This window comes from Thermobia domestica, chromosome 1 (assembly GCF_964235325.1).
Source record: "Thermobia domestica chromosome 1, izTheDome1.hap1.1, whole genome shotgun sequence".
Lineage (NCBI taxonomy): Eukaryota > Metazoa > Arthropoda > Insecta > Zygentoma > Lepismatidae > Thermobia > Thermobia domestica.
The window spans coordinates 234591310-234606647 of NC_137454.1; the positions used below are offsets into that span (position 1 = coordinate 234591310).

Below are 15338 nucleotides of genomic sequence, written 5' to 3' on the forward strand. Positions count from 1 at the left end.
TATATACCTGCAGAAATCAAAGACATGCTATTAAAATTATGATTTGGTCGAACAGTTTGTCAATATGAACGATTAGGAGACATATTGCTTTAAAACATATATACTTTCTACCTGTGTCACTCTATTTTTTAATTTTTTAATTTACTTCAAAAACATTATTATTGCTCTCACAATTTTATACAGTTACAATAAAATTATAATTATTTTTGTTTACTAACTGTAAAAAACTAGGATTGGAAGGTAAGCTTATCAAATATCGTTATTATTGTTTTACTATTATTAATATTAGATTTCGATATTACGCAATGGGATTGGAAAATGAAATGCGAGAAAACACAAAAACAATATTACAACTTAATGAGAGACACACTAAAGTAATCTCGCTACATGCTTCATCAGATGAAAGGGAGTAGGGTCAAAGAAGTAGGGAGAAGTTAAAAGAAAGTAGGAAGAAGAAAGAAGTGAGGAGAAATTAGAAGAGAAATTAACGGAAGTATGAACAAATCTGAAGAAGTAAGGATAGAAGAAAAGATTTACAGAGAAAAGGAAATAGTAGAAAGGAATTAAAAGAAGTAGGGAGTAAAGAAAAGAAATAAAAAGAGATGAAAAAAGAAGGGGAATTTAAAGAAGTATGAAGAAAAGGCTAGAAGTAAGGAGAAGAGAAAAGAAAGATTAAACAAACAGAGAAGTATCTGTAAACGGTCCAGGACAGCATTATGTTGGAATGAATAATCACGTGAAATAGAAGATCATTTATAACAACTAGATACTCGTATAGAGCTTTTACAGAGCCTTTTACAGGAGAAAGTAAAAACTTCCACTGTAGAAAAGATTATCATACACACTGATTTAAATAAAACATATAGGACTTCGAACTTTTAATTTTTGCCAAATGTCTTGTAATCTTCTAAAATTGACTGAAAGTAAATGACTAACCTTACAGTGTCAATAAGTTTAACCTAGCAGGATCATTTCTAGAGCCGCTGCTTTTCATCCCCAGCCGCCCCAAGTACGAAAATGAATGAATGCGCTAAATTCACATATTAATAAGTATAGCAATATATCGATTATTCTTGCGCAGATAACCTGATTTGTTAGTTATAAGTACAGAGTATTATATTCTGATTATTAATATTTCCTTTCACTTCAGTGAAGGTGTTCGCAAGACTGAATTGAAATGTCTGTGAACTCGATCGCAAAACTAGCAACGCGTGTGCCGTAAACTGCAGCGATGAAAACACAGCTGCAGTATAAACAAAGTAATGCATAAGCGAATGGAACTGGAAAAACTTATGAAAGCTAAATGTAACAATGTGATTTCAATGCAGTAATGTATGCACACTAAGTAGAAACAATGGTGTAGAATATAAAAAATACTATATTTTGACATGCGTATATAATTCTAATTTGTTAACATTAGAGTAACAAAAGAAGCTTTATCTTTATAATTATAACTTAGTTAACTCTTATTTAATATTATTTATTTATTTATCTATTGTCGAATATTGGCAACATCCATGTTTATGATTATCTTATTCTGAATAATTACTGTGGCAAACCAATAAACATCTTTGAATTTTCATGTTTTTCGGTTATTCGTGCCACTTTGTCCAGTGACTAGCACGAATAGTCAGGAGTTTGCTGTATATGAGTTCAGCGTTTTATTTGATTTTCGTATTTCGAGCGATCAAGAATCAGAGCAATAACGGCTTTTGAAATGATGCCGCTGAATAAATAAACACTTTTACACACTGAAAGGCTATTTTTCAGTCTAAAAAGTGTTAATTTAAGTTCTTAAACTGAGATAAATAAATTACTTAGTTCCTATGAATTATTGTGTAAGAAATTGTTTGCTCAAAGTAATACATCTGGAGAAGTAAGTTATTTTTACAAATCCTACATGCGTAAAAAATATACAACATACACACAAACACATAAAATATAGACCATAATTTTTATTCTAAAAATTAATGAATTTATTAAAATTAATAATTAGTGACAGTTTGTTTTACAACAAACTTTCTGTGTTTGTGTCTCCTTCCTAAAAATATCCCAGAAAACACATGAATGTGAAACCAGTATAGTTTGCATTTTATTTATACATAGTATCATAGTAAAGTTGAAGGCTTTTATATATATATATATATATATATATATATATATATATATATTATATTGCCATACTGTGTATAGAATGTACAATGACTTATCACTTATAAATTAAAGTAATAATAATATTAACAAAATATTGTTTGTTACGTTTCGACAGTGTAACAGGTTTTTTTTTTTCATCATGGAAAAAGATAGTCTGAAGAATGCTTTGTTGTGCGCTGAAACGTAATGAATAATGCACATTGCAAGTTCTTCTTCTTCTTCTTCTTCTTCTTCTTATTATTATTATTATTATTATTATTATTATTATTATTATTATTATTATTATTATTATTATTATTATTATTATTATTATTATTGTCATCATCTTCGTCTCAAAAATACTATTTTCCTTTATGTTATATATATATATATATATATATATATATATATATATATATATATATATATATATATATATATATATATATATATATATATATATATATATATCCTTCCTTTCATTTTTCTAATGAGATTGAAATTATCATTGACAGGATAATAAAATATCACAAACCTGTTTCAAATAGTATTTACGTAACTTTATTTAGTCGGCTTTTTCTTTCTTCTCTATAAATTAAACTGTTTTCTTGATGCAAGAATTAAGTAAAAATGAAACACTAAAACAAGCTATACTTGAGAGCTATACCTGATACAAATAAGTCTTTGAGAGTTACAATTTATAGATCATATTGGACTAAAATGTATGAAATAGTTGTTTATTTATACTTTTTTCATGAAACAGAACATCTTGAAAATATAGGTATTATTTTCTTCATGAATTCAGACATTTTGAGGTTCAGTGTTAAGTTCTTCTCTTTAATATGCATTTGAACTTTTAATCTCTATGTTATTTCTATTTCTAAACTAATATAATTGGCCTAAATTTCGATTTAATTTCTATTTTGAAATGTGCTTTTGTATGTTGTGAATCTGAGAACTGGATCTTAATATATATATTTTATTTTTGTTTTTAAGGCAAATTTTGACTCTACTGGCAGCGAGTTAGATTCCGTAGTTGGCCAAAGTGGAAGTGCTAATGTGCAATACGTGCCTTTGCCTCAGCCTGGTGTTCCTTTATATGTGTATCCAGGGCTAACTCAACTACCGGCTCACGTGTTCAGTAGTGTATCCAACAACCTCCAACAAGGAACTCAGGATGCTGTAGGCTCCAGCTCTAACACTTACGCCACTGCCCAAGCTGTATCATCTTTTACTGAAACTGTAAAGAATTTCCCTCCAAACTTTCTTCCTCCTGAAATTACTAATCATTTTCAAGGGCTATATGGTTCTACAAGTGGTTCAAAAATACCAATATCACCTGGACCTGTTGCCTCAGGCACTGATCAAATAGGTTTAACGTATGGTGGTTTTGGATCCTCTGGAGGAGATAGCTTTTCGTCTCACGGAGGAGACAGTTATTCATCATCTTTAGGTGATACATATGGTGCTCCTGATATTTCTTCAAGTTACGGACCACCTAAATCAACATACAGTTTTCCGTCTAAAAACACTTTCCCTCCGAAATTAACTTACGGTCCACCAAAGAGTTCACACGGGCCACCCCCAAAATCTCATTATGGACCACCACCAAAGGCAAGTTATGGACCTCCGCCTCATAAGTCGCATAATCATGGACCACCAAAGAATTCCTATGGGCCTCCTATAAAACCATCTTTTACTCCACCTAAAACAAGTTATGGTGCCCCATTCGATTCATTCGGTTCACACAAACACTTTCATAGTCACTCTCATACCAAAGGACCTTCCTCTTCTTATGGCCCTCCAAAAACTTCATATGGGACACCTGTATCCAGCTATGGTCCTCCCAAACTTTCTTTCAGCGCCTCAAATAGTTACGGACCTCCGAAGCCGTCTTTTGGACCATTAAAATCACACGGTCCTCCCAAATCAAGTTATTCTATTCCCTCTCCAAGTTATGGTCCTCCAAAAAGTTCACATAAACCATCAAAAGCAGAACTGCAAATTACACAAGCTATTTTCCATTCAGCAAAAGACTCTTATAATGGAGGACATCAAGACTCATACGGCTCATCTATAGGAAGTTCATACGGTCCACCTCCAAGCAATAGCTACAGTTCACCATCTAAAGGCAGTTTTGGACCACCAGCAACCTCCTATGGAGTACCAGACAATACCTATGGACCACCGCCATCTAGTTCCTATGGACCACCAAAAGATTCCTATGGTCCTCCCTCAAAATCTTTTGGACCACCGAAAGACACTTACAGTCTCCCAACCGAATCCTATGGTCCACCATCAGACAGTTACGGTCCTCCATCCGGTTCCCACACTCAATCCCTTTTGGACAGCTTCGGCCCAATTAAGCATTCTCACGGTCCACCCCCAAAGAGTAGTTACGGGCCTCCGAAAGATACCTATGCTCCATTAAAGAATAGCTTTGGACCACCACCTAAAGATAGCTATGGGCCGCCAGGTGATCTCTACGACTCACCTAAAGATTCTTTTGGACCAGCAGGACTTGGAGTAATTGCTGATAATTTCGGACGACCACCATTTGATTCATTTTCACCTCCCGACGACGCATACGGACCTCCTCCAGGTGATTCCTATGGTCCTCCTGGTCTATCGTCTGGCCCAATTGGTGACTCACATGGACCACCAACTGGCTCATTCGGACCTCCTGATAGTTATGGCCCCCCTAGTGATTCGTACGGTCCCCCATCAGATAGTTTTGGAGCATATTCACATCATTCTCACGTTGCACATAAAACGCCTGTTATTGTATACAAAGGAGTTCGCCCACCAGTACGCGTATACCAAAAACCAGTAGGAGAGCCACAGAGAACAAGGTTTTACACACCAGAGCATTATCACGATAGATCAGATCCACTTTCTGCATCATCATCCTTTATATCACAACATACTTCATTCTCTTCACCCGATCAACAATCATTCTCCCCACGCGATCCAGTGTATTCTTCAGCATCTTCAGACTGGACACCAATAAATGCTCCTGCTGGCGCTGTACCGGCACGAGGATATGAAATACCTGCTCCAGATCTCTCTCAAAGATCATCTTCACATCGAATTGACAGTATAGATCGAATGGATCACGTAGATAACATCGACCGAGAAGATCTAGGAAGTAGCAAGAAAGACGATGACCCCGAAAAAGTAGTATCAACAATGGTTTTAATTAATAGAAACAGAAAATCATTATCGTTACATAGATAAGACAGTATTGTGATCAGTGTATTAAAATATGTCTTTTTAAATAATCAAACTGTAAGAGTTTAAAAAATGACAGTATGCAAGTGTGATATTACCCCATCATGTGTGTGTGTATATATATGTTTATCATATCTGATATAGACTTTTTTGTATACGTGGTGAGACTAGTAAGTATGATCCAACATTTTGACTATAAAAAATCATGTGATGTGTGTGTTAGAGTGTTAATCTGTAAGAATGTGCATGTTTAATCATAAATATTGAAAAAAGAAATTCAAAAGTAGCTCATTAGTAATTTAAATGCACCAAAAATAAAATTGAAAAGATAAGAATGCACTTTGTGTTTCTTATGTGTATGAATTAGGATTATATAAACAAAGTAAGACTGATTCATAAACAAATTAAAGATTTTATTTACTGAATAATGGAGTGATTTCTGTACTTAACCTAATTAATTATTTATTAGGTTTCCTATTTGTATACGAGAAGGCAACGACACTTAAGCATCTTTTATTTATTTTTCTACAGTAGAATACATAGTATGTTTTGATTTATATATAATTTATTAAAATTCATTGGCAAAAGCTACTTTACTTATTAAGATTAAGATATAAAATTTCGGATGAAAAAAGTGCAGACAAGCTAATGTTTAATCAACTGACAAATACGTTAATTTGCTTAGAAAATAGAAGAGTTGATGAAGTAAGCACGATAATAAATATACTTGTAAACATATTTAAAAATAACATGTTATTACTAAAATTTGAAATATATAAATAATCAATACATATTAAATTAAAATTCAAATTACAATAAATTGATTACTCAAGACTGATTTTTTTCTTTACTTAACATGTTTCCTGCAACAGGTTTTTCTTGGGTTATTTATTTATTTATTTATTTTATTTTATTTTTTATTTTTTTTACGTCGATTCGGGTAACCAATGGACCGAACAAACTTATTTTTTTTGCTTTTGACTTGGGTCACTGGTGGACCAGATGGTGATTTGAATTTCATGTATGTAAGCAATTTGAATTCTATCGTAGTTTCCTTCTATTATCTAAATGTTTCATCTCTAAAGTTAACAAAAGTTTGATTTGTTTAGGTATGGGAAATAAACTTGAAATGTACACACACTAGCAATAGGCAATTTTAGGGACATGATGACTCACATTTCACGAAACGTGTTAACAAACAGAATAAAATCAATTTAGGAAAGAGAGATCAAAGTAAAAGCTGAGTTCTAGGGAGTTGAATCTTCGCTTAAAGTATTTGGATGAAATAAATATTAAATTGTAAACAAAGAATAAAACATTTTGAAGAGCATACATTTTAGTAAAATTTAGTCTATACCCCCTTCAGACGTAAAGCTTGGATATGCCACTTATTAAATGTGCCAATAGAGTATTGTACTTTTTCTTCAATCCTTTAATCCTTTACAATACTATGGTAAAAGAGGATAGTTAAATTATATCTTCGTTAAATTACAATTTAATATAGAATATAGGTGTAGTAGATTTTAACAAAACAGGAAAGAAACGCGTAAAACAATTCAAATATATTATATACATTATAATTCCTTTTTCATTCATAAATTTCATTACCTGATATAGTTGGCATTCTTCTGGTGCATTATAAACAAAGTACATTTTATAAATATTATCTTTACTTATGTTGAACCTTATATTGTGTTTTAAATATTTAAAGTGTTTTGTAAATAATTTTTGTACGAATGTGCAGATGAACATGAGTAATGTTATCTTATGTAAATTATTTATTTTGTATTGTTATATTGATTATATTTGGCTTATGGGTAAAACTTGTTGATATTTTGAAACCGACAAAAGAAAAATTAATAAATATTATTATTAAGAAATTTGTATTTCAATATTTCCTCCAACTACTGTTTAAACTGTAATTATATTTCAGAAAAAAAAGTGCAAGTAAGATCAGGGGCCTATTCCACCATTGATCTTTGCCACTTTACACTTTGCGCTTTGCAATTTGCAGCAAGGTTTACGTTCCACGAAAAAAAAATATGTTTGCAAAGTGCAAAGTGCAAAGTGCAAAGCGAAAACTTACAAAGACTTTGCAGAAATTTCTGATTTTTGTTCCACCACCATCTTAAAACTGAAAAGTGCAAAGAAAGTTTGCAAAGTTGTGTTGTATTTTGCAAAGATAAGTTTCGCTTTGCCTATATGATTGACTAAGAGCCATTGTCGTTTGAAAATGTTTCGGAGGTTAGTATATTCATCAAGTGATGAATCAAGTGAGGATGAGATTCGTAAGAAAGTGTATAAGAGCACAATCAACTTCCACCTCATGAATTTATTTGTTTAAAAAATGCTTTCGTTTGACAAGTGAGCAAGTAGAATTCGTAGTGGAACACATTGGAGAACATTAACGAAGTTAGCTCTATAATTACTCAAATGTACACTTGGCAAATACACAAGGGGAAACACTTTCCAAGTCCATAGCACAGGAAAAATGAACCAAAACCCAGACTGAGATAACTTTATATTCCTATTTTTAATTAACTGACGTGCAGGTATACTTTTGGCGTACCACCCAAAATAATTGTTGAAAAATTATAATTCTTTCAGTAATTTCCTTTTTGTTGTCTCATAAAAGATCTGCGTTGGGCGACATGAAGATATCTCACTTGGCATAGATAAAATTCAAGGGGGCAACCAGAAGTAATTGTTAAAAGCTTACAATATTTTTCGATTTGAGTATAAATGCGGCTTCCGGATGTATGGTATAAAAAATACAATGTAAAAACACAAACCAACCTCTGCTAGGTGACCACAAAAATGCACGAATGCTATCTAACGTAGTCGCCGCCGGTCTAAACACACTGCCTGTGGAAAATAACTTCTAATAAAGTCATCTGTCATATGCATTCTGTTATTTTGTGCACCTTAACTGATTTGTATATATTTTACTACACAACAATAATTGTTGCTAGGTCCGAACTAAACTCATAATTTATTAGATTTGTTGCAAGACACGATACCAACTACGGAAGTGTAAAATAGATAAATTCTTGTATGAAATGCATTCAGTAAACATACCTTTATAAGTTATTCTGTACTTGTTCATAATAAACTAATATGTATGTCACGAAAGCGATTGCGAAAAAACCTACTTGCAGAAATATTTGCTTAAGAACAAACATGGCTCAAAATAAATAACATTTATGAAACCGGTACCACAGCACTACATAGTGACAATTACCACTAACTTGTTAAATGCTAGACGTAAAAGGACTCAGTCTAAATGAAATAATGGAAACACATTTACTTTACTGGTACACATGAATTAACTCAATTAATAATTACTTGCTTGCAACAGAAACGTTATTTATTCATTACACATTTATTTTAACGTAAGAATGTATGTCATGTTTGTCGGTTATAAAAAGTCTAATGATACTCTAAAATAAAATTCCCATTATACACTGTAATTTGTGTCTTTATACCTGTTCTACGTCTTTCAATTACATCATATCTTGAAACTTTTTTTCTGAGTAAAAAAGTTTGCAAAGACTGCAACTTTGCAGTTCAGAATATAAAATTGCTAAGTTCTTGAAAAATAATGGTGGAACTCAAAAACTTTTCACTTTGCAAATTTTGCAAAGTGAAAAGTGAAAAGTGAAAAGTTGCGAAGTTTAATGGTGGAATAGGCCTCAGGACTCAAGTTAATCCTCACTTTACATTTAAATTCTAAAACATTTAATTTTAGAATAGATACAATATATTCAGTTATATATTCAGGTGTATATGGCAGTCCCTGTGGGACATCAACAAAGACTATGTATGACGGTGTACGACGTCTCCCACACGTGTGACAGAAGATGATAGGGATGAGAGGTGATTACATCAAAGGAATGTAACAGGCGTTTTTCTGTACATAACTACAAGTACGAATTATGACAATGTTTCCATTATTTTTTATCCAGCTCTTGTATATTATCAAAAGAGTCGATTTGTTATTTTCCATGTCATGTCCATGGAAAAATAAGGTCAAGGCGTAAGCTAAAATTATGCAATCTCTTCTCATATTCAGTAAAAATCAGAAAATTTCTCTTAGCATTCTAAAAGTTTTTAATTTTTTTTTCAAGTGTTCAAAGGCAAGTCAAATGAAATGTAGATGTCTTTCACATTCAATTATAAGAAGAAAACTGATTAAATCTTGCTTGTGGCACTTTGTTAGAAGTCTGAATCTCCGAATTATTTTAATCAATATATGTGGAAGAAAATTTGACAATTTAAACGGAATAACAAATTAAATTTATATTTCAAAATATATCAGACACATATGCATCAGTTAATTCATTATTAAATTGCAGCTATTTACTAGAGTTCTATTTACAACAAATGTTTTCAACATTTGTTGGTCTTGAATATATATTAATTACTATTCTTGTGTATCAGGTGATAATCTTCTTTCTTAGGCTACGCCTACAGTGAAACCAAATATGAAAGTGAAAATTCGTATCCTAAATCTTGAATGATACATCGATAGTATTCACTTAACCGGAATGAAATTGCATTCTCTGTCACATTGCTATACTGCTGTGTCTGAATTATTTTATTTTGGATTAAGGATAAGGTTCCCAGATTTTCAGATTAAGAAACTGGACACACTATGAAAATTTACACTAAAATCCAGGACACTCTATGCAAATTTACAGTATAGTCATCCTTTGGACTCCCATATTTGTAGAGCTAAAATACCAAGACATCGTATAAAAATTTACACTATATTCGTAGTTAATTTTCTTGATTAGTTATGCCTTTATATTTAAAGAATGTGGACAATACCTGATTTGAGCATTTCGCCGATTCAACAAATTTGTGATTTTTTACTTTTGATTGGATCATAATATTTGACTTGTGTCCGTGACTAATGCTGAGTATTGATCTACATATAACAATCCACTTTTGAGTTAATTTGATTGAACTCCTTCATATAAGGATAGAATGCTTTTAAATTGTCTGAAATATGACATGACAGCTGTCCACACTCTAAAGTTATCTTCACGGTGAAAGTCACAATAACATGCAACTTGTAAGAGTGATTTTGCAAGATTCTACCCATCATTAATTATAACTTACAACCATTATTCGTGCATTTTAACCAGAGTATGTGCTCCATAATGCTACGAGCCGAGTACATTATTTCTATCAATTGAGTATGAATTACTTTTTTTTTTTTTTTTTTCAACATCACACGAATGATATTAAGTTACGATTTAGAGGGAAACCTGAACATGTTGCCATCCGGAAAAAAAATATTCCGGACAGGTGGATAGATTATGTAAATCCGAAATTGTTCTGGCTCAACCGATACATCTAGAACCCATAATTAAGAAGCTTTTTATTCCGTTTGGGAAACAAGTATAATTTAGAAAGGCATGTTATTCACTTTATGCCTATTGTCTTACACTACAATGTGCCTGGATGTTATGATAAATAGTACAATACCAGAATGTACATAAAATATGAAACATTTAAAAAAGAGAAATCGTTTAGTACACATACGTAATCATAGGTTTGATCTTCATTGGAAACCTGTTGTCATTAGTGGGAGTAGTGTTGAATTCAGACTGAAATTTTTCATCAAACAGTCATAGTATAAAATATAAAATTGTTCGGAATATTCTAATCTCTTCTAAGATATATGCTTCCACTTGACTTACTTGTATTTTTCCACTAAACATTATTTCTAAAGGGCATAACCGTGGGACGTAAAACTCAAAGATTTCATTTTTTTTTTTTCATTTTATTTCTAAAGGTATTTTCCGCGATGAAAACTGCATAGATTCCGCTGCAGAAAAGCTCTATTCTCAAGATTTTGAATGAACAATCCCAGTATATTTGCATTCGCATCTTTAGATCAGTTTTCGGAATTGACACTGTAGTACTTTTGCAAATGCTATACAATTTCACATTTGGAATAACCATTCGGTTCTGGTGGAGACATCCATTAAACCTCAATTGAGGTTTTATATCTTCTGTTGCAAACGTAGATTCGCTGGCTTTTGTTATAGATATTTGTTTTGTAACATATTATTTTAATGTAAAACAAGTAGATAAAAATGATTGATGATGATGAAAGATAACGGATAAGTCTCGGTCTTCCTGGCAATGTTCAAGTGTCTATATTTTAAAGATAAATTTTAATATCATAACACATTTTTTTTATAATATGTGCCATCCCTGATAAAGACAAAATCATTTGTTCTTTTTATAATAAGATAAACATAATTAATGTGGAATTGATCACATTAACATTACACACAAATATATATATAGTAGCTTCTTCAATTACACTTATACTGTAATAAAATACAGATTGCTAATATATGACATAACTCAAGAAAACATCAAAGAATAGCCCAAGAACAATAACAATAAAGCAAGAAGAATAATAAGAGCAAAAGCAAGGTAATAGTGATTCCGTTACAATGTATTCGGTTACTTTAATTTTCTCAACAACATTCGTTGTTAGATTACAAGCTACAATTTCTTGGTTTTATTTTTAAATATCACAATTATTTATAGCACAATACACACTAAGCAAGGTGTAAAAACTATGACTCATTCTTCCTGCTTGTCTTCATAGCAATTTATGTGGACTTTCTTAATAGTTTCTCTTTATATTTATACTGTACATGAATAGTATTCATCTTTTGAATAAGAAAGTATTGCCATAATCCAGCTTTCGTTAATTGTTGGCTTTATATATTATATCCTCCTTTAATATTGAATTACACAAGAAGAAAGTTATGTGGTAAACTATAATAAAATAATCATTAATTTGTTTAATTTAACATTAAAAAGTATTAGAAGTGTTTTAACCAAAGGTTTTGGCTTCTCTATTAGTTCGCAAACGTTATTTATCAAACATATCATGGACTGCCATATTTATCTTTTTTTAAATTTCCTAACAACTGAAGAAAGAAAAAGAAATAGGAAAAGATACTGAAACTTTAACTATAGATATTAAAATCATATTTCTAATATCTTCACTAATTATCTGTAACTGACGGTGAGTATAATTTATGAAGAATAATTTTACACTCTCTAATTTCACTTCTGACACAAATTCGCCAGAATAGCAATGAATTAGGCAAGAGCAATATGTTACTGTCCGCAGGCAAGGTGAATGAAATTTTACTTTCTGATGTTCTTTAATTTTCCAGAAGTAAACTTTCTACGTAAACCACCAAGAAACAAAGGGGGGGAAAGATATTCTGAATTATAAAATAAAAGTAATAAAGGATTTCGTAAAACGTAGAAGTGCCTTTTGAATTACGGAAAGCGTATTTTAGGATAGTAAACGTAAGAGCACGGCAAAAATATGTAGCTAGTAACCTACAAGTAGAAGGAAATACAATGATGATTTTGTTTCACAAAGATGTAACTCATAAAAATTAAGAATAGAGCTTGTCGAATTCTGTAGGTTTCAAGAAACCCAAATTAAGGCGTAAACAAATAGGGAAAGAACAGCACTGACAAAGACTTAGTAATGCTATCTATATACAAAAGAATATCTACTATAATTTGCGAAAGCAGATTATTAAGAAAAACTTATTAAATAAAGAAATAGGAAATTTGTTGAACCCTTTGGAGTTCCAGCTGATTCCTAAACAAGTTCCTTAAATAATCTGGTATTCCTGATAACGTTTAAAGTAAAATACTATTTAAATATTAAATATTATATAAAACATTGAATATATTACTGCACATGGAACACATTATTGTAAAGTTCCCATTATATTGATATTGAGAAAGAGGAAAAAAATTAGCCTTTAGTTAGTAATTGCCTATATGGAATCGTGACTGAAACAGAATTCTATGCAAGCTTTGAAACGGCAGAGGCTTAAAAGAAGGCACAGCCACGGTACATTTAATCCTCTGCCCCTGCTCTTCGATAAAAAGTTACCTATAATTTTATATCTGAAAGATAGAAATCTAACTTTCTGTTAACTCTAAATTGAACACAATTGAACACAAAACCAACAATGAATTGACTTTTTAGACCATATTATTGCTTGAGTTTAACAGCAAATTCGTAACCACATTAGAGTTGCAATACATGTATGCTTATTTGGTATGCTTTTTCCAAACAAAATCCTATATATGGACTAGAATTCTTTAGAAGAGCGATTAAGCTTATATTAGTTAGTGATTAATGACCTTCAAGTTCAAAGAGTCCATCTTTATATATATATACAGAACATTACAGAAATAGTTTCCATTAAAGTTGAATTTGACAACAAAATTAAAAATAAAACACTAAATAACATAGAAGAAATATTCCTTACACCAAAGAATTGATCAGAAGTCTCATTTTATCATCCACAAATTTCTGGCAGTTTCAAACCAACAACACAAAAATACTATTTTAAAATTAATTTCCGCTGTATTTTCCAGAAATAGAGAAAAGTCATCTACCAGTTACAAAAGTTAATTCATACTTAGAATCAAATTCCTTCTCAGGCGTTTACATAACAACATTCAACTGCTGCTGAAAAAAAAAAAAAAAAAAAAAAAATGCTACAACTATGGTCAAAGTACATATAACGAGGCTAAAATGAAAACAATTTTTCCGGTTTATTCAAGTACTTGCAAGAATTTCAGTACGAAGCCAGTCAGGTTATCATAAGTCAAAATATAAGAGAAATCCAGAGATTATTCTTCATTAAAGTACAAAACATAATCCTAATAATGAACGTCAAGCGAACATCTCAATTTATGCGTTATGCTAATTCTAATAATAAACAGTCACGCTAATCCTAATGATAAACCGTCACGCTAATCATAGTAATAAACAGTCACCCTAATTATAATGATAAACAGTCACGCTAATCATAATAATAATAATCATTCACGCTAATCCTAATAATAAACAGTCACGCTAGTCCTAATAATAAACTGTCACGTTAACGAAAGTAGCTATCTCTGCTATCGCTTATCTGTATAACTAAATCCTTGAATAATTGCATAAGTACGATATGAAGTTCGGGTTCGGTATGGTGGGCAAATAAATAAATAAATAAAAATGTTGTGTAAATAATTAGAGATTTTAATTAAGTACGATTTTATCCAACATATAGTGCACAGTAGGCCGAAGGCTTAGCTGAAACAACTACTATCTTAAGTACAGAGAAGGATGATCAAAGTAAAGAATGTAATTACGTAGTGTGGTAACACGCTCAGAAATACTACGAATCATTTCACTTACTTCAAATTCTGATTCCTTAATATTCCTTGCATTTTCAAGCTTTCGGTTCTTCTCTAGAGCCTTGTTCACTGAAGATAAAAGTGGGAGTAAGGGGAATGAAAGTATTAAGCAATATGAGCTCGCCTGGAAAGAACAGTAAAGATATATCTTGTTGAATCAATGTAACATAGATAAAGGTTTATTAAATTACTAATAGAACACTATAATTAAAATAATGCATTGAGTATGTTGACAGAATAACAATAAAAACAACATAAGTTGGCTACCTTGATTTTTTTCAAAAAAGCACTCAAACCTTAACGTCGCCATTCCACAGCAATCCGTACCACCACTTGAGACCAACAACAGCAATACGGACTATGTGCGTCTGTCCTTCCCTGATGAGTTCAATCCTTAATAATTCCTTTATGTTTATATTTTATTTACTCCTATTTTTATCTTCCATGATTTAAGCTCCAGGGAAGAAACGAAAGCTTGAGTGCACAAAGAATATTCTAGAATCAGAATCTGAAGTAAGTGCGATTTAATTCTGTAATTATCAGAGTACATTTTATTAAAGCACTATAAATACAAAACAAAGTAAAGAAAGAAAGAAAAAATATCATCATTAGCAGCGGAGCAAATCTGTCTGAAACATTGGAGGGGGGGGGGTTACACCGTTCCCATTTTTTTTTTTTTTTTTTAGCGATTTTTCAAAATATTTATGAAGTTGAAA

The 15338-nt window shown here is 31.4% G+C and overlaps 1 protein-coding gene across 1 annotated transcript in view; it reads left to right on the plus strand.

The window, feature by feature from the left end:
* The window catches only part of LOC145694665 (uncharacterized), a 92246-nt gene extending 85002 nt beyond the window's left edge, over positions 1 to 7244 (plus strand). The window contains exon 3 of the mRNA XM_081771140.1: positions 3130 to 7244. Within this exon, the coding sequence (XP_081627266.1) occupies positions 3130 to 5370 (2241 nt within the window). The 3' untranslated portion in view covers positions 5371 to 7244. The remainder of the gene's footprint in view (positions 1 to 3129) is intronic.
* The last annotated feature ends 8094 nt before the right edge of the window (positions 7245 to 15338 follow it).